At 38.0% G+C, this 26,744-nt stretch overlaps 3 protein-coding genes across 13 annotated transcripts in view; 2 read left to right on the top strand and 1 right to left on the bottom strand.

Annotated features, from left to right (window-relative positions):
• kiaa1217 (KIAA1217 ortholog) overlaps positions 1 to 12,650 on the top strand; it is a 133,236-nt gene extending 120,586 nt beyond the window's left edge. For 8 of the 10 annotated variants that reach the window (XM_082183303.1, XM_082183302.1, XM_082183299.1 and 5 more), the window contains 11 exons: positions 1,317 to 1,447; positions 1,867 to 2,014; positions 2,978 to 3,413; positions 3,601 to 3,826; positions 3,900 to 4,195; positions 4,962 to 5,114; positions 5,806 to 5,910; positions 7,249 to 7,323; positions 7,688 to 9,319; positions 9,852 to 9,983; positions 10,946 to 12,650. In XM_082183303.1, coding sequence (XP_082039429.1) covers positions 1,317 to 1,447; positions 1,867 to 2,014; positions 2,978 to 3,413; positions 3,601 to 3,826; positions 3,900 to 4,195; positions 4,962 to 5,114; positions 5,806 to 5,910; positions 7,249 to 7,323; positions 7,688 to 9,319; positions 9,852 to 9,983; positions 10,946 to 11,437 — 3,826 coding nt within the window. In that variant the 3' untranslated portion in view covers positions 11,438 to 12,650. The remainder of the gene's footprint in view (positions 1 to 1,316; positions 1,448 to 1,866; positions 2,015 to 2,977; positions 3,414 to 3,600; positions 3,827 to 3,899; positions 4,196 to 4,961; positions 5,115 to 5,805; positions 5,911 to 7,248; positions 7,324 to 7,687; positions 9,320 to 9,851; positions 9,984 to 10,945) is intronic. The other 2 variants (XM_082183300.1, XM_082183301.1) reach the window with 2 other exon arrangements.
• Positions 12,651 to 15,693: 3,043 nt separating this feature from the next.
• On the top strand, positions 15,694 to 18,099 carry LOC309508839 (uracil nucleotide/cysteinyl leukotriene receptor). 2 transcript variants are annotated; one of them, XM_082183322.1, is made up of 2 exons: positions 15,694 to 15,838; positions 16,547 to 18,099. In XM_082183322.1, exon 2 carries the CDS (start codon positions 16,572 to 16,574, stop codon positions 17,514 to 17,516), a length of 945 nt encoding a protein of 314 aa, XP_082039448.1. In that variant the 5' UTR covers positions 15,694 to 15,838; positions 16,547 to 16,571; the 3' UTR covers positions 17,517 to 18,099. The 2 variants fall into 2 exon arrangements, with proteins under 2 accessions (XP_082039448.1, XP_082039449.1); XM_082183323.1 differs by having other exon boundaries at positions 15,724 to 15,838; positions 16,550 to 18,099.
• A 4,164-nt stretch (positions 18,100 to 22,263) lies between these two features.
• On the bottom strand, positions 22,264 to 23,975 carry LOC309508807 (uncharacterized protein; the record flags this gene model as incomplete). The annotated part of the gene is made up of 3 exons (XM_082183277.1): positions 22,264 to 23,343; positions 23,480 to 23,762; positions 23,890 to 23,975. 3 exons carry the CDS (start codon positions 23,973 to 23,975, stop codon positions 22,675 to 22,677), a joined length of 1,038 nt encoding a protein of 345 aa, XP_082039403.1. The 3' UTR covers positions 22,264 to 22,674.
• Between the last annotated feature and the right edge of the window lie 2,769 nt (positions 23,976 to 26,744).

The following is a 26,744-nucleotide window of genomic DNA, read 5'->3' as shown; positions in this document are numbered from 1 at the left end:
GAAAACTGGCTAATTAGCCTCTAACTCTTAGGAGTTGCAACATACAGCAAAGCATGGTTTGAATCACAATGTAAGTATGAAAGTTATAAAAAATAAACTTCTTATTACTGGTATCAAGAACTTTCAAGAAAAATTATTTAATTAAAAAAATATTTATGAAAAAAAAAAGTAAAGTTTCTCCTCAACAACTAATGTTTTATGAAGTGCATGCGAGCGATTCTTGAAACTTCTGGAATCACAAAAATAATTTTGGGTAAATCATTTAATATATTGACACTCCCAGTGCCCCTATTATGCTTTTTTCACAAATTACTTTTTATGTAGTGTTTAATATAGTGTTTGTAAAATATATATATATATATATAAAAAAATTCACAGATCAAAGTGCATGGTAAATGGAGTTGTCTCCCAAAAAAAAAAAAAAAGAACTGATTCTGAATAGCCTGAAATGAATTGTCAGTAATTCCAGTCTTATTTCCTGCATGAATCTTCGTAGGTTTGTAATACATGTGCATAATGCCAGTCTATGATCTTCATTGGCTGCCAGCGAAAATTTTACCCGCCCTCAAACACTATAGTTGTAGCTGTGGCCTGGAAAAGTTTGGTTCGTGTTGTCGACATGTCGAGAAGATGCTGTTTTCCGCGCTGCGAATGGAAGTCCATTTTGCATGTACTTCCAAAGGACGAGGAGCTGAAATTAATATATGTAATGACTGTTTCGTTTTTGACACGCGCCGTAAGTGGTAGACCAATCACAGCTGACCAATCAGAGCAGAGTAGGCTCTCGGTTAAGAGAGACTGAATACTTTATCAAACTGTTTCAGAGACTGTGAGAAAAGAGGTGATGCTGCAATGTATATTATGAGAAAATCTAATTTTTTTTATTTATTTTTTATTGGATGCATGTAAACCTATTGAGAAACCGTTAAATAGCATATCAGGGACACTTTAATAAAACTTTTGAAAACAAGCAGTATTGTCATAGGGGCCTTTGAATATTGTGTTAGACAACTGAGAACCACTGATATAAACATGCATAGGTGTGACATGAGCAAATCATTGTGTCCATAATGTAATAATTTTCAAAAAATTCCCCCTCCCATAGTTTTCTTAAACCAGAATTTTGGCAAAAATGTACTAAAGACTGCACTGCCCTCTGGTGTCACAACAGTGTCATTCAATATAATATTCACTGGATGACTTGAATTTCAATGACAAAAACGTGAATTTATGTGGACGGATCGGTTCATCAGTGAAAATATGAGCACATTTGTGTTGCTGTTTGTGATATAAGTATCATGTGTGTTTGTGGGTAGGGATCTGGAGCAGTATGTGGAGACTCTGAGGACTGACTCCAGCCCTGCTGTGAGATCCGTGACACTGAAGGAGGTAGAGGAGGGAGCTGTCAGCCTGAGGAAGGTGGGCGAGAACCTGGCTGGACTGAAAGGTAAAATACTCAATGAAAGAGCTTTGGAGGACTTTGCTTTCTTGTTGTTCAAGAGGTTTCATTGGCTTCCTTATGAAGTTTAATATTATCCGGTGCTAGACCTGCCCACACATGTTAGAGTAATGCAACTTTAAGAAACTGTGGGCCAGCTGTGTTCCTAAAGGTGTGAATTGTGATAGACAATAAAGATCACAGCCTTGTAGGTAACAGTCACAGCAAGACTTGGCCTGTGACTCTGTTTATCACTTGTTTACAGTGCTATAATGGCATATTTATACAGAATTTATTTTTGTAACCTCCCACTCAAATACTCATATGCTTCATGACCCGACCTGCAGAAACAGGTTGAAATGTCAGGAAGTTCCCTAGCTGATGATGACACTCAGATTAACAGCAAAGCACCTTTATTTTTCTTGCAGGAGAGTTTCCAGCCCTTCAGGCCCACATGCGAGCAGTGCTCAGGGTGGAGGTCGAGGCCGTAAAGTTCCTCAAAGAAGAGCCCCACAAACTCGACAGCATGCTGAAGAGAGTCCGATCCCTCACGGACACACTCGGAAACCTTCGCAGGTACAAACGGAGAGAGTAAGAGATTGAGACAGACGTTTCAATTGCGAATAAAACAAGATTGCGGTTTATAAAAGACTTTATGACAAACTTTTTGGACCTATACTCCTTCCAATTCCAACCACGTATGTGTCCAGCCAGAGCGTTATGGTCTGCATCTCTCATTCATATTGTAATCACGTGTGAGCAGAGGTCTGGAGCATCTGCTACTAGTCACTTTCTTTCTCCCCGTCAAACCTTATCAGACTCATACCTGTTGCCGTTTTATATTACCAGCATTCTAGAAAATAGTGTTTTATTTTAAAGCCGCTGTGTGTAATTGCAAAATGAAACAGATTTTTACACGTCCTGATGAAAACGTGTGTGGAAAAAGTTACAATTTTAAAATGAAACTACACTGACAATTTTTTTTCCGATTTCTTTTTTAAATGTCTTTTTTATTATTCTGTTTATTGGTTTTTTTATATAAATTAAATTACATTATGATGATTTCCTTTTTCATTTTCTTCTTTTTTTTCTTTTTAATTATATTTTATTCTTTACCTTTAAAAAAAATTCTATTCTAAATTTATTTCTAATTCTATTTACGTTTTTTTATGTTATAATGTATATATTTTATATTATATTTTATAAAAAAAAATGATATAATCATTTATTTTATTTTCAAATACAAGAAACCCAATATAGGACTCAAAATATTCATGTCTGTAAATGTGCAGGACAAGTTACGGGTTTCTTCAAATCTCAATAGGATTATCAGAAACTCTGTCTTCCATTGTTGAATCAATGTTGAGCTCCATATAGACATCTGAAGAAATCACCTGTGATCTTAAAAAAATTGCACACTGCAGCTTTTAATCTTCAAAAATAGGATAGTAAGCTTGTGGTTTTAAATGTAACTGGGTTTTAGTTTATTCTGAATGTGTCCCTCATTGATTTCTGTTTCAACTATTATTTGTTCTCTAGGTGTGCCACAGATAGTCTGCTGAATCCCTCTGACCCTGTTCCCTCGTCGCCTGCCTCTGAAAAAGCAGAATCGCCCATCGTTGAATCCCTTGAGCCTGTTTTGGTCATACCCCAGAGCTCCATAGTGAGGTCAGAGGTTATGACGTCAAGTCCTATGGTGATCCACCATGTCCAGGCCTCTCCTGTAGCCTCACAACGATCCCAGAAATCAATAGCACCATCACCCATTCCCCCTGCTGCACAGAGACGAGAGTCTACACCTTCACCCACCAAACAGCTCAAAAAACCTTCACTTGAGCAGACACAAATACCAAATAACAGCAGTAATGGAGTCTCTGCTAATGACATTCATAGTAAAGGTCCTTCTCCAAACTTGTTAATTGAGGAGATCCAAGCAAACCGCAACAAGAGCAAGAACAGGGCTGTGTCGATCGAGGTGAGTATTTTACCTACCTACTACGTAATCTCCACGGACAAACTCCAAACGAATTTAGTTTTGGCCTAATTTTGTTTGGAATTGCGTAACACTAGTTAGCTCTTCAATTTTACTTGAAGTATATCACGGCCTTTGGATGAAAGTGTGCGTTCTCTTGTTTACTTATTGTTTTGTTTGGTATCTTCAGGCTGCAGAGAAAGAATGGGAGGAGAAGAGGCAGAACATTGGCCATTATGATGGACAGGAGTTTGAGCGGATGCTCCAGGAAGCTGAAGCCAACATGCTGAGAGGAATACCAAACCTCGAGGTGCCCAGCGAACCCGAGGGTTCTCCTTCTCCTCCTGCAGTGCTTCCTGCCTCCCCGGAGGAGGTGATAGAAAAAAACGAACCTACAGCAGCACCAACAGAACAAGGTAAGAGATGTAAAGAAATGTTAGTGGTCTTGTGGTCTTTGGTGATGTTAATGCTCAATTTTTCTTTTTGTAGATGACAATCAGCCAAACTCTGAGAAACCTACTAAGACAGCTCCAGAGAAACCTCCCAAACCTCTGGAGAAGCCATTTAAGCCAGCCTTGGAGAGACCTCTTAAACCCAGCCTATCCATCAAATCCAACCTAGAAAGACAGAGTAAGACTCAGGAAAAAGTTAAGCTTCAGACCACAGAGAAAGCTAACAAGTCCCCTCCTCCACCCCCACCTCGACGAAACTACACCACCAACACTGGGATGACCACCACCCGCTCTGGAGAAGTCATTTACACCAGCAGGAAGGAGTCTGTTACGGTACAAGTGTATTTGTAGGACAGATTTATTTGTAACTTTGTCTTAAGTACAAATAATCAAATTAAATGTCATTTTAAATTTGTATTATATTTTAAAAATAGCTGTTACGGGGGGGGGACACATTTTCTAAATTTTGCCTCTTTTCCCCCAAAAAAACTTTACACATAAATCCAAGAATTGCACACACAAAATGCAAAATGCCTCACATCTCTTGCAAAATGAAGCACTGCATTCAAAATATCACAAACATTTCTCAAAAGCAAACATTTGTCTTACGTTGCAAACACCTTTGGCATAATATTATATTTTTGGATATATCATATACATGCAGTTATTCAAAACCTAAAGATCTTCTTTCATGAGCTCCTATGTACATTTCTGTATAAGATTGAAAGTAATTGGCAGAGACATGTTGAAACATTTATGGTTAACACAAAAGCAAGATTGAAACCAAACTTTTACTGTAAGCATTTGTGGTTGTGAATACAGTATTACACAGTCCGAAAGAAAATAAATACATCAACCATGTTTAGTTGGACAGAAACCAAGCATAATTTATAGGCCTATTCTAAAGCCATGATTGGTGTGGAGGCACATGTGATGAGTTAGTGTGAGGCACTGATGAATTAGTGTGGCATTTTGATAGTTGTGTTTGAACAAGGAAATCAAGATACTTCTAACTGTAATATAAAATAAAATGATTCTATAAATATAATTAAATAAAAATGTTCATTATATTAAAAAAATTATTAATATAATTTGTTAGGAGGGTGAAGAGGAATCCAACAGTACAGCGTCTCAGTCTGAATCAAAGACCCCTCCAGAGGTGAAGCGCAAACCCATTACTCCTCCACCTATCGCTGCCTCGGCTATCACTGAGGAAGAGGATGAGGGAGACAAGATTATGGCAGAACTACAGGTGAGAGACACGCAGAAACTCAAACATACATACACACGCACAGACCTGTAGCAAGCACAACATACTGTTCTTATTGGGTATAAACGTTGTACTTGCTCACTGACTAATTATAAGTGTTTTGATCTTAAAATGTCTTGGGTGTGAATTGCTTGGTGTGGGTGTTATGCTTTGGCGTGTGTCCTGTAGCTCATTCGGTGGCAGTTTCATTTCCCTGCACTAGTTTAGCTTTTGTTCCCCACAATTCTGTAGATACACAACCTAGTTTTCATAAATTCTAAAAAGAAAATAAAAAAATATTGGATTGTTTGCAGTTCTACAATCCAAGATCAAATTATTTCCTTTTTACCGTTTAAATTAGTAGACATACATTTTAATATAGAATAGAAAGTACGTTGTAATTAGAATAAATGTAAAACAAATTTAATTATATTTCAAATATAATACAATTAAACATATATATTTAAATGATGTCTAATTTAATAAGAATATTTAAACATTGCTAAAAAAAATAGATATCTTAGTAAATAAATATATATATAGTAGTACATACACATATTCAGATAATAATTTGATAAAAACCCACTGTAGATCATTTATATTACACGTATAGTAATCTTGAACAGGTTTGCCCAGTTTAATGATGGGCAGATTCTTACCTTTAACTCCCTGCCTCACAAATTCTTCTTCTCAGGTTTTCCAGAAGTGCTCTGTTAAGGAGGTAGGGCTCAAGAGTTTGGTAGAGCCACAAATCAGAGAGCTAAGACCTGGGGTCTTACTGCCCCTTAAAGATAAGAAGGTAAAGGATATGATGTCCTTTAGTAGACCCTCCAACTGCCTGCCTGTACCAGCCGCTTGTCCCTGATGGCTGTCCTTTACAATGCTTGATTGGCTTTCTTACCCTTTGCTAACTTCCTCTGTACACTCTTGTGATGGGAATCTGACACCAAAAATGTTCTCACTGTTCTTTAAGTTTAAATTCTGTTCCTTTCCTTTTATTTCTACTGAACTCATGAACTGTGCTGATTGTAGTGATGTAGTTGGAGCCAAAAGGGGAAACAAACATAATTGGTTTTGTGTGCTCTGAGTCATCCAATCAATAAACTAGATTTTCGACACTGCTGTCAAAGGGTGTTGTGTGTGTTTTCTTTTTCATTGTAATAAAAAGGTATCTCAGTTGGACACAATCCAATTTCCAAAAGCTTTATTACCTAAGGTTACATGATTTTCAAACATTTATCGTTTACAATGTACTCTTGCAGCTTATTATCTAGTTATCTAACCAGGTAGCATTAACAAATTATCCTGGCCAAAATGTTATTCAGCAGATTTATGGGATAATTATAAGGGCCTACTTTAATGTGGCCATCTAGTTTTCTCTTTAGAAGTGTTCCATACCATATGTATCAGTAGAATGTAGCTTAGACTTGGTTTATTCGTGAGGATTTTAGAGGATATTTTCAGCTAGCAGTCTGGAGTTCAGAATTTGTTCTTTGATCTTCTCACTTTGCTGCATGCCTGCTACTATATAAGCCTCCTTACCTATTTGATGGATTTTCAGTCTCGCTTTTTCTCTCTTTACCTTCGTTGCACCTCTTCACAGAACATTTTCACAGTGTTTTCTTTCTGTTAAAAATTGTGCAGTCTTATTTACAGGTGACATATTACAGAAAAGCAACCTTTTGATCTCAAAATGGTATTAAGCATACTTTATTTGGGGGGAAAAGTTTTAGAAAAAGTTGGAAACATGCATTACAACTCTAAAATTAAGTTTTCATTTTTTGGTAAAATTTTTACCTGTAATTTTGGGCTGTTTATTCAAATCAGTTCACAGATTCCTTAGGCCTAGCTCCAAATTATGATCTGTTATTCAATTGTTAATCCAATTCATTGCATAATTTAAAAATGTCTAACATTAATATAGAGAAGAGAAATGGTCTGAAATTTCCAGCTGTAACATATTATTGGCATCATTATGATTAGAAATTTGGTTGATTCTATGACAATTCTTAAAATTAAACATATTATGATATGATAGAATGTATGATCGAAGAACGTATTTCTTCAGTGGTCTAAGAGTAGTGTGTAGCCTAAGATTGTTTCTTTGTGAAGTGATGTTTTTCCCCACAAACCACAGAATACAGAAAACCAAGATGGAAAGAATCCTGACACAGACGAGAATGGCAACAATACAATTCGTCAGAGTCCTGGGGTGAGCGGCAGTATTTATTATTATAATGACTTAATTATCATAAACCTATTGTAAACTCATACAAGAAATGTATGATAAGACAATGTTATGATAGAATAAGCTCTGAAAATTACTGTCTTTGTGACAATCAGTCATTAAATAATTATGAGATCCCCTTTCACTAAAATAGTTATTAGCTCCACTATCAGGTTACTCCAAAGGGTGTGTCCTTGCAATAGTGTTCTGTAAAACCTCACAAAGACCCAGTAATGGCAAAACCAATTGTAGAAGATATAATGAATTCCAGATAGGATTCATAACGAACTTAACTCAACTAATGGAAATTTATTTCTTTTTTTCTCTGACCTTTCTTTAACCTTTCAAGGTCATCTACTATGTCACAGCTCAGATCAAGGGGACTTCATCAGTGTCAGAGGAATCAACAGAGCGTAGAGATGCATCACAGTCTCCCCCATCACAGGTGTCACATGTCAATGCTTCTGACCAATTCCAAAGCCAGCTGCAGGTATCCACTAACAAATTTGGTGCCCTCAAAAGTAGCAGCCCAGCCAGCTCTTCTAGCTTTCTGCACCAAAATCAGCTGTTTCGTTCAGCCTCGTTGAATTCAAATCCACCCTCTCCATTGGAAGAAGTTCCAGGTAGCCCAACCAAAGGGAAAGTTCATGTGGTCAAGGCTGCTCAAGTGCAGGTTAGCATAGAGGAGAGGGTAGAGTCTCCAACAGCAGTTTGCTCACCAGTCTCCTTTGGAGACACTGAACACATTATTTCTAAAGCAATCCCTGTTGGGCCGGATTTAGCAAATCAGAAGCTTCTGTTTGGTCTATCCAAAGTGAAGGAAAAGAAATTTGAAGAAATTGAGGAAAATGATGAGGCCTACCTCAGTCCTGATCTGCCAGGAGAAGAGCCACCTCCCCCTCCTCCTGATAACTTTGCCTTCATGATCACTAACACCAGGGTACAAGCTCTTTCCACTGGAGAGTACCATCAGCTTGTCGACGCCAAGAAAGGTAGTGTGCAGACAGTAACTGTTGGCAGCAAACGAACAAGTACATCTGACAGTGGCTCAGCATCAGGAGGTAATGGCAATACCAATGGTTCCCCAGGTGCTGACAACTCCAGAAAAAAGCCAGTTATCATCATTTTTGATGAGCCGATGGACATCCGCTCAGCTTACAAACGGCTCTCTACCGTCTTTGAATGTGAGGAGGAGCTAGAGCGGATGCTTGCAGAAGAAAGAATAGATGAGGAGAATGAGGAAACTGAGGAAGAAGAATGGACTAGAGGATTGCAGGTCAAACAGAATGGAGATGGTAGAGATTCTGAAAAATGTACTGGTTCAAATTCTTCTGCAGATGTCACAGACAGTCAAGTCATGAAAACTTCGTCCTCATCTTTATCTGAGGGAGGGGCATTAGAAGATGTGAATGGTGATGCAAAGCAAGATGGAAAGAAGAAGTTCAAGTTTAAGTTCCCCAAGAAACAGTTTGCTGCTTTAACGCAAGCCATTCGTGCTGGAAGCAAAACGGGCAAAAAGACTTTGCAGGTTGTCGTCTATGAGGATGAGGAAGAACCAGACGGAACTGTCAGACAACAAAAAGAGACCAAGAGGTTTGAAATTGCGTGCTCCAAAACAGAGTCTTCAAAATCAAATCCACCGGAACCTAATGGACGAACTAACGAGATTCGTAAGAGTACCTACAAAACCCTTGACAGTCTAGAGCAAACAATAAAGCAGCTTGAAAACACAATTTGTGAAATGGGGCCCAAGTCTTTGGAAGACCCAGAAAGCTTGGTGAACCCTGAAACTCAGGACAACAAGTTTGGAGAGAGTCCAGGACACTCAGAGAAAGGACTTTCTCCCAAAACCTCGATTCCTAGGTCGACGTCTGCCAGTAAAGGTCCTGGTCTCCGAAAAAAGACCAAACCACAACTCCTTCCTCGGCCTGCCATCATACCAACTACAGGGGTCTCGGTCACACCAGTTCCCACCCACCAGGTCTCTCTCTAGCTCCTACTAACTTAACAAAGACTTTGGATCTGTCCCTCTCCTCTTGCCCATAATAGTTCCACCCTTTCCAGTGACTTCTACAGATCCTTAGCCTCTGGCGGAGGCTACCAACTCTGGGATCTGAACTTTTTAACACCTTCACATATTTTTATAAATATGGTGTGTTTATTTCTGGTGTGGTGTTTCATGTATAAACCTTTGTGTGTTTACTGATGGTGCTCTAATCTTGGGTTAAGGAAGCCACAACAACTTTCACAGTCTTAGAACCACAGTCTCAAGTTGTTTCTGGTTCCTTTTTGTGGATTCTAAGACAGTCCTCAAAGAAACTGTGTTGGTATTCTGGGCTGGTTTGCATGATTTCTTCTTTTCTGGTATACATACTCTACAGTGTTCACAGATGTGCTGTGCAAGCTTTGCCTTGCTGTGATTTAGTTTAAAAACCCCTGAAATATGGCTCTCATTTTTTGTTTCTTTCTTTTTATCCCTTTTCCCTTCTGTTTGGTTTAAATCTTTTTTGCAGAATGCCAGCGTGGTCTCACCTACTAGTCGGATGCCTGTTTCTGCCAAGGTGCGGCAGCAACCGGGCACCTCAGACAAAGAGAGGGCAACAAAACCGCAAAAGCTACAGGACTCTCAGAGGCAGTTTCGCCAGGTAGTCTTATCATAGGATCACTTGTCTAGTCAAAAAGATACACACACCTAGGCATACACTCGAGAGGAAAGTTAGTTATTGCAGGGTATATATTTAGAGGGAAAGGAACTAACAAAGAACCTGATGAGACCAAACAACCCGTTCATTGGTGAAAAGCCCGGTGCCGAAAGCTGTTTTTGAACTGTTGATGTTTTCTTCTGCTAAATTTTTTGAATGGCTGTGACCGAAGGCAACTGACTGTTATCTCATAATACCATCAAATGCTTCTGCATGTTTGCTTTGCTTGTGGCTTTGGTGCTGTAGAAGACAAACTAATTTTACAATTATAGTGAAAGAAAGATAAAAAAAAAACTACAGCCACTGCTTACCTAACACTGTTGGATGCTTAGACTAGGGTCTCTTTAACTAAAAACCACTGACATCTAACCCCTACACACTCCAATGCTTGTGACAATTCCCTTGCAAGTCAGGATGCTTCTCTACTTAACCCATTTTTGGACCCTTTCCCTGTTTACCTCTCGGAGGAATCCCCAAACCCTGGCCCCACTGCCCAGGGTCCACAAATCTACTCTGTCCCTATTATCCTGTGGATGCCTTTCCCAATTGTACCTCCTCTATTCCTCCTGGAGCCTCATATGGTCTTGAGTACTGGTTGGTTGCACTTACACTGCGCATTACTCACTCTAAAACTCATAATCCTACCATCTTTCATCTTCCCTCTCCTTTCCATCTGACAGTCTACTTAAAGTGATATTTTTCTGTATTCTCATCTTGTAGACAGATAGTTTTTGTGTGCGCCTTTAGTAATTTCACTTATATATGTAGCTTCTGTGTCTTTGATAATCTGTCGGGAATAACTGTAGATCCCAGTAGTATGATTTTGAACATGCTTAGAAATTTTGCGTATTTTAATCAAGATCCCTTTGTTGACAATCAGTGTGTTTTGGCATCTTTGTTCGCAGGCTAATGGAAGTGCTAAAAGATCTGGAGGAGATCCCAAATCCACTTCTCCTACTGTGCCTGCTTCTAAAATTCCTGCTTTTTCCTCTAGTATGGGAAAAGGCTTGTCCCAGTCTGATTCTACTAATATTGTTAATTCTTCTCCTTTATCTTCCTCCCTTCCCGCTAGCAAATCTTCTATCCCTCCTTCTCGATCCAGTTCCACCCCCTCATCTCATATCCCCTCCCTTTCTAATGGTTCTTTAAAATATGCCCCTCCCACTCACAGCACTAAAGGCCTCTCTATTCCCATGCAGACACAAAATGGTCGACCTTCCACCTCTTCTTCTTCTTCCTGTTCCCACTCCCCTTTATCCCCGACTATGTTGAGTCAGAGTGCGAAGAGTATCCGTACCATTCACACACCCAGCTTCACCAGCTACAGTCGGCAGCACAATGGGAGTGCCGGTAAATCAGCTATCCCAACAGTAACTGTCGCTAAGGATGCTGCATAAATTGCTTTGCTGCTTTGCAACCATTTGTTTATCTCTTAATGAGGTGGAATCACTCCTGGTTTACTTTGATTCACTTTTTAAGTTGTTTTTGTGATTTTATTTGTTTGAACAGATAATATTTTTACATGAGTGAACTTTGTTTTGCCATGATTTTGGCTATTGCATGTTATTATTTTCTCTGTTCAATTGAATGGCCATCCTTCATTATTCAGTGTTTTAAACTTGAATCTCTGCAAATCATAAACATATAAAATGATCAACTGTTTTATTTTAAAAACTAAAACGTTTAATTGCAGAGAGCAGGCTCTTGATCAAGAATTTTACAGAGCACTTCATTTGAAAAGAATATTTATTTTTCATACAAGTTGAAGAGAGGCTAATAAGTATTAAAGTTAACATAGTAAAAAGTATGTAAACAATGTTTTGGTTATTAGCATCCTCTAAATGATTGTAGATTATTTTCAGTTTTCAGTTTTAAATAAATTGACAGGCATTGGTTGTAGCCAATAATAAGTGGAAAAGTACTGTAAGTCTACTAACCATTAACACAAATTGTCAAACATTGTCTGTTTTGTTTTTTCTTTGTCTTTTTTACATGCACTGCCAATGTCTTTAAGATTTATTGTTATAAATTGACAACAGTTTTGCAATGAACAGTTGTCTGTCTATTCAGTAGTTGCCTATTTGCCAAAGTTTGTAATTTACATCCTTAAAAATGACTATATATACTGTGTCAGACACTATGTACATTTAGGATAGGTTATATCTGGCTTAACCTACCTATGTCAAAAAATTCCTGATTTACCCTCGCAGTCTATGGCTCTTAAATTAATGAGTATTGATGTCTAAATGTAAACTAAAAATTGTAGTGATTGATAAAATTGCTCTCTACTTCACATGTATATACTGTAACATCTCTATTTCAGAGATTGTCTTTAGTTTTGTTAACATATTGTACCAAAGTTTATTTCTATGCATGCCTATACAAAATTGTAGAGAGAGAATGTAATAGAAGAAAATCATGCTTGCACAGACAGATTTTGTAAATAAAAATGTTTGGTTTTGTATAGCTTTAATTGCAGAAGCAATCTGTGCAAAAGAGTGTAGGTATTAAAACAATAAAGTTCTGCATGCTTGTCGTTTACATGGCCTCTCGGCTATGGTTTCTCCACTTCAACACTGCAAGTCCTTCTATTAAACATTTTGGCAGATAGTTCGGGTGACTTGTGTTTTTTATCACATATTTTGTCTTTTACACCTTTACACTTTCATAGTAATGACATTTTAGTGACATTCTTGTAAACATGTTGGGAACTGTACATTTGGACACATTTTACTGAATGTATGTAATGTGTGCAGAGCTGTAGGCAAAAGGTGGTTATTTTGAAAAATCGAAAATATAAAAGTTTTGATTTGTGTAAAATATTGGTAATATCCTCATGCTTGTGTTAATTTATAGTTCCAATGACTTTACTGGCTTTACTGACAAACTAAAATGTGTAGTACAGAATACATATAGGCCTACTTTAGGAATGTCCAAACTTATGGGCAATACACTATTTTATTTTTTATTTAACCAGGTTAGTCTCATTGAGATATAAAATCTCTTTTTCAAGAGAGACCTGGCCAAGAACAAATTTGATCATACAATCACAAAACAAATACAAAAGAGGCAAAGACAACTCAAGTGCAATTCAATTAAACAAAAAGTGCCATTAATTAAAACATTTGCACTTGTGGATGGACTCACGATCTATAGTTTTAACATAACCTTTAAAATAATTTAAGGAAATTAGACACTGTAGTTTAAGTGTTTTCTGTAGGTCATTCCAAGTCGAAGATGCAACAAACACGAAAGCCTTTTTGAACAACTCTGTCCGGGCTTGAGGCACATTCAATGAAATAGTTTTCTGGGACCGTAAACCATAAGTACTCTGTGTAAAAGAAAGAAATTCGGATATGCAACATGGGAGCCTGCCTACATTGCCCTTATATATAAAGATATAAAGGTGAGTAAGCCGGCGATTTGACAGGGCAAATTCACTGTGGAGTAAAGTAGGGTCTGCAATTTGAAATAAACCTTAAAGCTCCATGAAACACAGCATCCAACATCTGGAAACTAGCTCAATTGTTTTACCCTGATCAGTAACAATATTCAGGTCTAACTCATTTTTCCTTTGAGTTTGAAAAGACCATTACTTTGGTCTTCTCTGCATTAAGCACAAGCTGTAATTGATAAAGCTGTGCTTGCACTCTATCGAAAGCAGTTTGCAAGCATTCATACGCCTTCTTATGGTAGCTGCACAACAATAAATAACTGTATCATCTGCATAAAAATGGAAAAATGCATAAAAGTGGCCCCAGAATGGAGCCCTGTGGGACCCCTTTACAGATTGATACATATTTTGACGTTAGGCCATCAACTTGCGTAGCTTGAGTCCTATCAGCGAGGTAGTTGATAAACCAGCCTTTAGAGTGCTGAGACATCTGAACTAGTATGCTATGGTCAACAGTGTCAAATGCTTTGGACAGATCAATGAACAGAGACACACAGTGTCAGTTTCAAGTGCTTTGACTATATCATTATTTACTTTTATAGCAGCAGTGGTAGTGCTGTGTTTTTTTCCTGAAACCAGATTGATGCTTCGATAAAATTGAGCATTTAAATACTTTTTCACTTGTTCACTAACCAAAGATTCCAACACTTTGGTCAATGCTAAAAGTTTGGAAATGGGTCTGTAATTATTAGGCAAGCCACCTCCTTTCAAAAGTGGTAAAAAGTAGACTTGGGAATTTAGTTTTTGACCAGTGAAAGATTAAAAAGATGAGTCAGAGGTTCAGCTAGTATATCTGCAGATTATTTCAAAAAGAAAGGTTCTAAGTGATCGGGGCCCACAGGTTTTCGAAGATTCAATTTATGAACAAAAAACAAACCAGTCAGCATCAGTATCTGATCTCCTTGCTTTTGCCCAGGCAACATTTCTTTCGTGGAGCAAATTAGACATCTCAGAAGTAAACCACGGATTGTCCCACCCACTAAATTTACGAATAGGAGCATGTCTGTTAAGTCAGGGCTAATTCCACATCATCAATCAAGGCAATTCTACTCCAGTCAAAATAAAATAAATCATATAAAAAACCCTGCTCAACAAACATTTTCATATTTCGCCTTTCAACAATACGAGGTGCAGACTTGGGCACCTTAGTATCTCTAACAGCAGCAATCACACAGTGATCACTCACATCATTGGCAAAAACACCTACAGAGTGCTTAAAAGGGGCATTGGTCAGGATTAAATCAATGAGTGATGATTTCTCCGGACATTAAGGATTTGGTCGAGTAGGAGTGTTAATTAATTGAGTCAAATTTAAATTGACACACTCTTTAAAAGCATCTGATGTCAGCCTTAGCCAGTCCCAGTTTAGATCACCAACAACAGTAGTGTCATTACAAATAACTTGACTTAACAAATTTGATAGTGTAGATGAAGAGTCATTTGATGCATGCAGGGTTCTATAACAACCAACCAACCTGAAATCAAATTGTTTACACACCGATTACACATTATAACCATCGATGCCAATATCTTTATCAAGGACAGATTTAGTCAGCCAGGTTTCAGATAAAACAACAATGTCAGCATCAGTTGACCTGACCCATAAATTAACCATATCCAATTTGGACATTAAACTCCAAACATTGAGGTGAATAATACCCACGCCAGACCTTGATTTAAAATCTTCAGGTGTATCACATAGTTTAAGGCTATCAGGGCCCGGATTAGGCTGAACATTTCCAGAGATTAGTAATAAAATAATAACAAGGAGTCTGAGTTTAAGAATTTAACTAGAGTCTAGAATTTAATGATATAAAAAAGCTGGAAGTGAGTCTGCAGAAACAATAAACCATTCCTTCAAAATGGAGAGGCAGTGAAGGTGGAGTAGATTTGTAGCCTTATGAACAAACAGAAATGAGTGACCAGTTTATGACCAGCTAGCTTTCTTACAATTATTTTATAACCTAATAAACCTAACTGGACTGACACACACACATTTCAACTTTACTGTATTTTCTTCAACTTTACAGTATATTTGAACTATGCCAGGTTTGTCTTATGAAGTGTAAGTTATGAAGTTGTAATGATCACATACAGCAGGTAAAGTGACCAGTAGAGGGTGATGTGTGTTAAAAGGGATTTTGTGAAAGGGCTGATTCTACGTTAAAGGAGTTTACACATCTGTGCATGTCATTTTTGTGTGATACCTCCTACATGAAGTCAATGCATATATGACTAAATGAGGAAACAGATATGAGCACAGACATTCAGCTGAGTTGGTCACTAACCAAACGAGGTGTTTATCATTATGTGCTGATTGCTGAGGAAGTCTCTAAACCTTCTTGTAAGTACATCGGTGACATTTAAAAATATTTTCTTAGATTTATATTTCATATTTTGTATTGATTATAACATTTACCTTGCTGAATATTGGTTGACTTGAAGTTCGGTGTATGTTATTTCCAGTATGTGTACATATATGAAGAGTTCAGATGCAAAAGCCTCTAAATGCCATCTGAAATTTTCTCATAGAATGATCATTTTTATCAAGCTCGTATATTTAAATTCAATAATTTCACTTAAATGGCAATGAAGATTACCTATTAATTGTCATTTAAGTGAAATTACTGAACTTAAATATACAAGCTTGATAAAAATGATCATTCTATGAGAAAATTTCAGATGGCATTTAGAGGCTTTTGCATCTGAACTCTTCATATATATATAATTCTTCAGGGTATTTTTAGATAATAAGGTGTATACACACCTTATTACCTAAAAATACCCTGAACATTTTTCTCTCTTGCTATTCATGTGGTTTCAGATAATAATAATGCATGCAGTATTATCGTAGATAAGTTATATATAATATAAATAGATCTTTTCATTTCAAAGAAATATGTTAGAAATATGTTTCAATGAAATATGTTCTTATGTTTTAAAAACCATTTACCCACACTGTGACTTCCTGTAGTTCTTCAGAAAATAATATTGCTGACTGACTAACACCTGACTGTGATACTTATTCTGACTATTGCCGTTCTGCAAACAGCAGATCAGTCACAAAGACGTGCAACATGTCGAATCACTCAGTGGAGGGGATTTACCTCAGCACTCATGAGGAGAACATCCTGTTCGCAACCTTCTACATTGTCATCTTCATCCTCTCAGTCCCGAGCAATGCCTTGGCACTTTGGGTGTTCTGCCACAACAACACCAACAACACCCCATCCAAAGAGTTTCTGAAGCACCTGGCTATAGCGGACATGTCTTACGTCCTGGTGCTCCCCATGCGAGTGATCTACCACATGTCAGACGGTCACTGGCCTCTTGGTGAAGGGTCCTGTCGCGTGGTGGGCTTCCTGTTCTTCGTCAACCTCTACTGCAGCATGTACTTTATGACCTGCATCAGTGTAGACCGTCTGTTGGCTTGCGTCTTACCATGCAAAACTCAGAATCTGAGAAAGACCAAGAATGCCAAAGTAGTCTGTGCGGTGTTGTGGGTCATGGTGACCATTTCCATGGTGCCTGTCCTGTTCTCCAAAAAAGAAGTGACTAGACAATGGCACAATGTTACAGTGTGCGAACAGCTGTACATAGAGAAGTCCACTAATCCCACCGGCGCGGTGGTGTCCACTGCTGTTGCATTCACGATACCTCTGGTCACCCTGAGCATCTCTTACATTCTCATATTTTGCAAAGTCAAACAAATGACTTTTCAAGAAAGGACGCCCACTCAGCGTAAGGCAATGAGAATGATCGTACTTACAGTGGTTAACTTCTTGATTGCATTTGTGCCCTATCATATCCACCGATTTTTCTTTATCATACGGCATGAGGACATGTCAAGGTCAGAATCCGAAAGACAAATGCTGCATTTGGGAAATCGAATCACCTCAGCTTTAACATGCATGAGTGGCGTGTTGGATCCTATCATGTACTTCTTTCTGGCTAGAAATTATCAAGAAACCCTTCTGCAGCTCTGTGGTAGAAACCTCAACGAGGAGCAATCTACCGCATGATCAGACGAGAAAGGCCATGGTGTCTGTTAACTTCCAGACAGAATGAAAATCAGTATCTGTTAAACAAATGTTAAGTGAAAGTAAAAGTATAAAAGTATGGCTGATAATGATTGAGGTTCATGACTACATTCATTAAGAAACCTATTCCTTGTACATCAAATGTGGAACTCACATTTCAAGATGACAAAATCTCATATAACATTTGTCATATGAGATTTTGTCATCTTGTAAAACACATGATAATGACAAGGCTATCTCCGTGTTTATTTAACTTATTTCAGCATTTTCATTTATCAATATTTAATTGATCATATATCATTTTTGTATATGCCACTTTTAGATGTTCAAGATCTGAATAAAATATTCTTTCAAAATCTTACATCTTTCAATGTCCTCACAAACATCATTGTTGCATATTGTTTGGTTCTTTGAGGTCATTATTATTATTATTTTTATTTGAATTTTAAAATGTAATTGTTTTATTTGAATTGCATTGTATGGTTGATTGTTCTGTGTACATTTTCACTATTTTATTTCCCATTTGGAAAAGAATAACCAGAAAGTAAAATATGGCTTGTTTTTCCCCACTTTGTTAAAAAAAAAATGGCTCGATATCCTTTTTTTTACATTTACATTTACATTTATTCATTTAGCTGACGCTTTTATCCAAAGCGACTTACAATTGCTATATATGCCAGAGGTTGCACGCCTCTGGAGCAACTAGGGGTTAAGTGTCTTGCTCAGGGACACATTGGTGTCTCACAGTGGATTCGAACCCGGGTCTCTCACACCAAAGGCATGTGTCTTATCCATTGCGCCACCACCACCCATAAGCCATTTTTTTTAATGGCTTAAATATTTAAAATGCAGGTCACAAAGTCATAAAACTTGCCTGAATTGTGTATATTTTTTGACTGAACTTTGTGGGATACATAAGTGAGCTGTTGCCATTGGATATTTAGAAACTTGGAAATGTATGGTTTTATAAAAATACAGCTGCTTCTAAGCTAATGCATTAGCTATGACAGTATGTAATTTTTTGTTGTAAAGAACGTGAAAATCTCTTCAAGTAATTTTAAGTCAAGTCAAGTCAAGTCACCTTCATATAGCGCTTTTAACAATATAGATTGTTTCAAAGCAGCTTTACAGTGATAATAGGAAATTAAAGTAACAGTGATTGTTTTGGCTTTACAGCAGCTCTAGAATAAAGTTATTGTCCAGCTAAAGTTAGTTTTGATTGATTCACTTCCATTGCAAAGATAATTAGTTATTAACTTAGGGGCCGCTAACACGACACCGTTCTAACAGAAAACCCTTAATGCGCTCCGGCCAGCTCATTTGCATGACAGCAGTGTTTGGTGGCTCGAGAACGCAAACCTTGAAATAAGTTTCAAGGTGCAAGCGGTGACATTTTTTGAAAAACGTTATCATCTCCGGGTAAACTTCAAAAACGCGAATCTATGAAAACGCTGAAATACATATACATGTTCATTCTATATAGGTGCATAGTTTTTCTTTACAAAGTGACATCGCCAACTACTGGCTTGGCAGCATAATACAGCCTTTTTAATTGTTTTTGTAGATCTCTGTGAAAGGGATCGTTTTGACTACGTTGTTGTCTGTACGCAAAATACATGTTTACATGTTTGTGAGAGAAGCACCAAATACCTGTTAGGTCATTGGGGGTCACTCAATTAGATTAGATTAGATTCAACTTTATTGTCATTACACAAGTACAGGTACAAGGCAACAAAATGCAGTTTAGGTCTAACCAGAAGTGCAATAGCAGCAAGTGCAGGATATACAGTGGTTCCATAAGTGCAGAACATGGATATGTACTGAATAAATATAGAGTTAAATACTATTATAAACAGAATTTTACAGATAGATTTGTCCTAAGAATATAATATACAGATAACTATTACTGTGAACAGAATTTACAGCTAGATATGTACTGAATATAATATACAGATGGCTATTACTATAAACAGAGTATACAGGTGAATATGTACTATGAATATATATACAGATGGCTGTTACTATAAACAGGATGTGAGCATAATATACAGATGGTTATTACTATAAACAGAGTTTTACAGATAGATATATGTAATAAGTTAGGCTAAGATGAGCAGTATAACAATGGATTAAAGTAGTGCAAATAAAGTTTAAATAAAGTTTGGAAAGAAGCTATCCGAGTAAAAGTGCAGTGGAAAGTAATTGCATATTACAGTTAAAGTACGGTATTGCAAATGTATAACAATTGGTACTGTATAAATAAACAGTCGGCAGTGCAAATTGAGCATATTCCAGTCAAGGTACAGTAAGTAGGTAGTAGTGCAAGATGCATATGTAAACAGTTGTTACTATAATAACAGTCAGCAGTGCAAATGAACATTATAGTATTGCAAATAACAAAATGGAGGCAGGTGTGAGGAGGGAGGCAGGTGTGAGTCACAAGCCTGTGATTACTGACTATTCAAGCATTTACTGTTCTTTTCATCTTAAGTCACTAGAGAATAATGATGAATATTGTCTGAACCTCTTACTGAGAGAAAGTATATCTAATCAGTGTGTTTTGGGAAAGTTTCCTGGTCAGAGCTCCACCAAATCCAACCTTGAAGAAGCTGTGTATCTGTGTATCACTGTGTGTGTACTCTTTTGTTATGGGACCTGACGTTCATAAGATGAACAACAGGCACGCAGGGGAAGTGAAATAACCATCTGTCATCCAGAAAATTAATAGAGATATTCTTCTGACGAACAACCATATAGAAATGTTCTACGTTTATTAATGATTGAATGAATGAATGAATGAGGCATTTATTTAGCGCTTTCATATGTACTACTGTGCACCCAAAGCGCTTTACAATCATATCAGGGGATCTCTCCTCAACCACCACCAGCGTGCAGCATCCACTTAGATGATGCGACGGCAGCCACAGTACAACTGTGCCAGTGCGCTCACATCACACCAGCTATAGGTGGAGAGGAGAGAGAGTGATAAAGCCAGAGTCTTAACCAATCAGAATCATTCAGCCTGAAGTAATGGCGTAGCTTAGTGACCTGGGTAAATAATAATAATAATAATAATTCATTACATTTATATAGCGCTTTTCTGGGTACTCAAAGCGCTTTTACATGGAATGGGGAATCTCCTCAACCACCACCGATGTGCAGCATCCACCTGGATGATGCGACGGCAGCCATATTGCACCAGAATGCCCACCACACACCAGCTTACCGGTGGAGAGGAGACAGTGATGAAGCCAATCAGTATATGAGGATGATTAGGAGGCCATGATGGACAGAGGCCAAGGGGCAAATTTGGCCAGGATGCCGGGGTTACACCCCTACTCTTTTCCGAAGGACATCCTGGGATTTTTAATGACCACAGAGAGTCAGGACCTCGGTTTAACGTCTCATCCGAAGGACGGTGCTCTTTGACAGTATAGTGTTCCTGTCACTATACTGGGGGGTTAGGACCCACACAGACCACAGGGTGAGTGCCCCCTGCTGGCCTCACTAACACCTCTTCCAGCAGTAACCTGGTTTTCTCAGGAGGTCTCCCATCCAGGTACTAACCAGGCTCAGCCCTGCTTAGCTTCACTGGGCAACCAGTCTTGGGCTACAGGGTGATATGGTTGCTGAAAGTATAAATAAAGTATAATTGCTGTGGTTTTGTGAATGTACGGCAGAGCGGCCCATGAACTCCTTGCTTAGTGTAGAAGCTGACTTCTGCTGATGAAGCTGTAATCTATTCTTCAGTAAAATGTTCTTCAATTGACTGCATATCTTGACTCCTGGTCTTCATTCATCATATCTGGTCCTTGGGTCTTTAAATGAAAAATCCCCTACTGTGTAAATGTACCCTTAGATATTTGAGTGACTAATAATCAACATTTAACATGTTAAAAAATTTTTTTTTTTATATTATCCGTGTTATATTTAATCTGCAGTGCTAAAACAATGTGAACTTTTACTAAGATCCGTTTGGCCGATAACTTAAATGCATTATTATGCAAAAATATGAGGAGAGTTCTCCGCATGAAAGATCCACTACTGGCAGATCAACGTGCTTTTCTCTCTAATGCGGTAGGAAATTAATTTAAATGAAATGTCGAGGATGTTAACTGTGACAAGTTGATTGACAGGCCAGTTTACGGTGACAGGACGCATGTAAAGAGAGTAAATACGTAATTTTATGACTTGATATGTCCCAAAGCTTGCCTCCGTTCAAAATCACATACTCTCTTGAGTAGGTACTTATTTTGAATAAGTAATTACTTCAAGACCACTAAAAAGTATTTTCTATTTATGAGTATGTGTTGTATGAATGTAATCCGGACGTACTTCATTCACCATGCTGCCCTTTCATTATCATGTGACCTATCAGCATCGGTTGTGTTGCTTCACTGCAATTCATAAATCCTCTACCGCGGCATCATAGGAAAGTAAAGTGTCCATAGTACATGCACTTCAGAATCTCTCAGAATGAAGTAGTAGGTATTTTTTGCCTACTCTTTTATGATTACTGTGAATTCAGACATATTTTAGTCACATACTGTTTTTCACCTACTTTATAGTAGGGAAGTATGCGATTTCAGATGCAGCCTCTTGGTAAAGCGTAAAGTCATGAGTTGAAAGCACATGAAAGCCACCACATTGTCATTACAGTTTTTCTCAAATGCTAAAACACATTTCACAAACGTTTCCTCCATGTTCCCCAATGTCTAAATACAACACCCTTTTCTAAAGCTACATAAACACAACCACACCTTCTCACTTCAAAACTCAAACTTTCACACCAAAAGAGCAGCTCGAAGCTTTCAAAAATGTAAACACTATACACATCATTACACACTACAGCAAAACAATTGAAAACACAATGCTCAATTTGTGAGAAGGTTCTTTGTTTCATAACTGCCAATGCATATTTTTAGAAACTTTACAGTAATGGATCTTCTTAGATCTCTGCAGAGGATTAGGCATTTAGATTTGTGAGTTTCATATAAAGAGTATAAATCTATAGTAAATTCTGCATGTACACTACTGTAACACAACTCAATGCAAAAACAGAATCTATTGCACACAACAGTACTCTTGAAAACATGATCAGGGTGTGAAGTTTTTTTTATTTACTTTATTCACACCACAATCACTGTGCGGCATCATGTCGCTGAGCTGCATCGGGCCACATCACCTCATCCACATCGCAGGCTATATTGTCTCTTGCCAGGCACCGCGGGAAAAACGCCCTGGAATGGCGAATCCATCCTTGGAAGGCCTCCACTGGGATGTCAACACAGGCCAGCTCCATTGCCCTTAGGAGGTTCTCTCTAGTGTATGGTTGTCTGTCATAAACCTTCCATCTCCACGATGAGAAGAACTCCTCTATAGGGTTCAGGAAAGGGGAGTAGGGTGGCAGACAGACGTTTAAAAAGTGGTTACTGTTGGTGGTGAACCACTCTCTGATTTGGTTTGTTCTGTGGAAGCGTACGTTGTCCCAAATGATCACATAAATGTGATGTGCGGGCCCAGGATGGTGTTGTTGGCGGTCCAGGAGGATGTCTTTTAGCTCCTCTAGGAAGGTGAGGAGACGTTGGGTGTTGTAAGACCCAAGGACAGCATGCCGGTGGACAAGCCCCTCCGAACCCATGGCCGCACAAAGAGTAATATTACCCCCCCGTTGGCCAGGAACCTCAGTGATGGCTCTTTGGCCAATGATGTTACGGCCTCTTTGCCTTCGTTTCTGCAGGTTGAAGCCAGCCTCATCCAGGAAGAGGTACTCATGAGGTCTGGCCATCGAGTCCAACTGTAATATCCTCTGTGAAAATGTGAAAGTGCACAGGTGTTCAGAACAACAGTCAATCAGGTAGCACAGTATTGTCCAGAAGTAATGTAGGCCACTGAGCAACACAGTATGTCCACTAACTGTACTGTGAACATGGATGTATACTTACTTGCACATACTCGTAACGTAGGTCTTTGTGTCGCGCAGAGTTGCGCTCAAAGGGAACCCTATAGACCTGTTTCATCCGCATCTTTTGGCGCCGGAGAACTCTGTCTATTGTGGCCAAGCTGACATCATCAATGCTCTCAAAGTTGACATTATCGGCAATGACTTTGTCTCTGATCTCCCGGAGTCTGATGAGGTTGTTCTCACGAACCATATCCACAATAAGGGTTTCTTGTGCCGCTGTAAATATGGCAACCCACCCACCTCTATGTGGCATTCTTTCAACTCTAAAGAAAGAAACATGTGTTGTCAATTGACATGTTTTACAATACAGTAACAACTGATTTGAAACCAATAGACTACTTTCACAGGCTTGTAAATTTGTATTGTGACAAAGAAAGCAGAGTACAATACCTGTTGTGTTGTCTGAATGCCCTGATAATGGTGGCCACGGTGAACCTACTCAGGTTTGGACGGACTCTTAGTCCTGCTTCAGCCATTGTCATGCCATGGACAATGACATGGATGACTGTTGCTCGCATCTCGTCCGTAATGATGGTGCGAGGTTGTCTTGCTCTCCCTCCTGGACCTTCTCCTCTCCCTTGTTGGCCTCCTCCTCTCCCTTGTTGGCCTCCTCCTCTCCCTTGTTGGCCTCCTCCTCTCCCTTGTTGGCCTCCTCCTCTCCCTTGTTGGCCTCCTCCTCTCCCTTGTTGGCCTCCTCCTCTCCCTTGTTGGCCTCCTCCTCTCCCTTGTTGGCCTCCTCATCTCCCTTGTTGGCCTCCTCTTCTCCCTTGTTGGCCTCCTCCTCACAGCATTAGCAACAAGTGTCTTCAATTTTGAGTCGTTGTGTGTAATGATTGACGCCAGGGTTGTTCATTGTGTTCAAATATTGCTGACTGTGGCAAGCATTTTGCATCACATGAGCTTTCATTTGAGAATATGAGCAGAGTTCTTTTGCAACTTGTGTTTTAGCAAGGAAAAATGTGTTAAGATTTATGAGAACGGAGGATTGTGTTTTGTGAATTGTGTCTTCATGTGAAATGTGTTTATGATATTGGAAAATGATGGCTAGATTTAGTAAATGTGTTTAGACAACTGGGGCCGGTTGCATAAACCTCTAAGACTAGTCTTACAAGTTAGACATCAATTTATTTTCTTTAAAACGGTTCATAGCTTTTTAAAATCAGTTACATAAAAACGTAGATAAGCCTACTTTGATACCGAAAACTAAGACTGACTGCCCCTGACTAACTGCTAGTAGGTCATACTAGAACTTAAGACACTGTCTTAACATTATGGCTATGTTTATGCAACCGGCCACTGGTCATTTGGTTTAGAGGATTGGCTTTTGTGTTTTAGCATTTGAGAAAAACTGTAATATGAGTGGATATCATTTTTTATTTAAGCCCCGATGTTTACGAGTTGGGGGTGTGTAGAAATATGGCAGAATACCACAATACTTAAAGGTATTTAGCAGTGATATGGTCAGGCTTTTTTATTTTGTTGTATACGAAAATTTGAAATTATGACTATTCTTTTGTGGTTACTTCTATGATTAATCTGTTCAAACATATATATATATATATATATATATATATATATATATATATATATATATATATATATATATATCAATCCATTTATGAATGTTATTTTTGTCTATTGTATCTTCTGATATCATCATATTCATTGTTCATACTCATATAGGCCTATTCTATTCAGACCAGACCTTTCATTTACATCCGCTCTGAAAATGTGCATGTCTAAATTCTGCTGTCACTTCTCTAAATTTTGAGACATGTCCCTCTGCATAGTATGGTATCTGGTCTGTTTGTGGTTTAACTTGGAATTAAAGTACCGAAAGTCCGCACATGGTAAAAATACTTATTTCAATCTTTCTGCGTCTACAGTGTTAAAACCACAATGTTTAGCTAAGCTTGCAGAATATAGTAGGCCTATCGAGAGGCCAGAGCTCATTCTTATGCCAGCAATAAGATCCTTACAAACCGCAGGGCTGACAATTCTCACGCATTAGTAGTGAGACACTTTTCACACGCTCTCACGCCCAGGGACGTGCACAGACATTTTGAGGGGCAGGGGCTCAAGTGAAATAAAGGGCACTTCTCATAATTACGTCTTTTTTTTCTTTTTTTAAACAAAAAAGTATATATATTAAGTTAACGCAACTCTGACTTCCTTTTAAAAAGCTTGAGCGCTTCAGAACTCCTGACCTGATATTTAGATATACTATTCTTCAATAAATATATTTGTTTGACAGGGAAGCTGTGCGCAAACAGGAATATATATTATTTAAAAAAAATAAAAAAATAAAAAAACACCCCAGAAAAAAGGGCACTTTCTCTCCTGGAATAAAAAGGGCAGGTGCTCAAGCCCCCTTTGATGTCTATGTGTGCACGTGCCTGCTCACGCCACACATGCCACATCCATTTTCTGACACTAAAGAGGTCAACAAAACAGCTGGAGAACAATTATGTCAAATAACATTTACCTCAGGAAAACCATTTAAGGACCATAATATATAGCACGTTAGTTGGCTAGAAAAAAAGAGCTAGAGAGTATTTTGTTAAATATGTGCACTATATTACATATTTATTATATTTTTAATTATATAATTAAATAAAGTTGTTATTATAATAAAAAATATATATTTTTATTATTATATTATATTTTTTAACATTAATAGCCTACTACCAGCTGATGGGGCTATGTATGTTTACAGTATTAGGTGAGATTTTATTTTTTCTTGAGAAACATTAGCCTATCTTGTGTAGCCTACCTAATATTTATCCAAATGACTCAATACTGAATCAAATCACAAGAAATTGAATTGAATTAAAATCGTGAAAAAAACATAGCTTACCAGAAATTGTACCATGTAAACATTGTAACATGTTGTCACTAAACCTAGCCTAATACAATTCTGTTTAGTTACTAAAATGTTTTGACAATCACAATACACTTATTGTGATGCAAGATTTTTATATATGTATATAATAAAAAATTGTTTTAAGTTGGAGCCCCAAAGCCCCAGGTGGAAAATCTACTGCCTGACACTGTTCCTTCCTTCTGCTATAGATACTGTTGACATAAAATAGCCTGTATGGTTAACCTAAAACTGAATTTAATATTGTTAACTAAACGATTAATAACTAAATTATTAAATATAATTTTTCATTTTAGAGTATTAAAGGCCCACTGAAGTGCCTTGAAAAACGCATAGCATGACTCAATGGGCCCTATTTTAACGA

Source organism: Leuciscus leuciscus (assembly GCF_965113295.1).
Source record: "Leuciscus leuciscus genome assembly, chromosome: 11".
In the NCBI taxonomy this organism is placed as follows: domain Eukaryota; kingdom Metazoa; phylum Chordata; class Actinopteri; order Cypriniformes; family Leuciscidae; genus Leuciscus; species Leuciscus leuciscus.
Note: the sequence above shows the minus strand (reverse complement) of the source record. Positions and strands in the feature narration are given on the sequence as shown.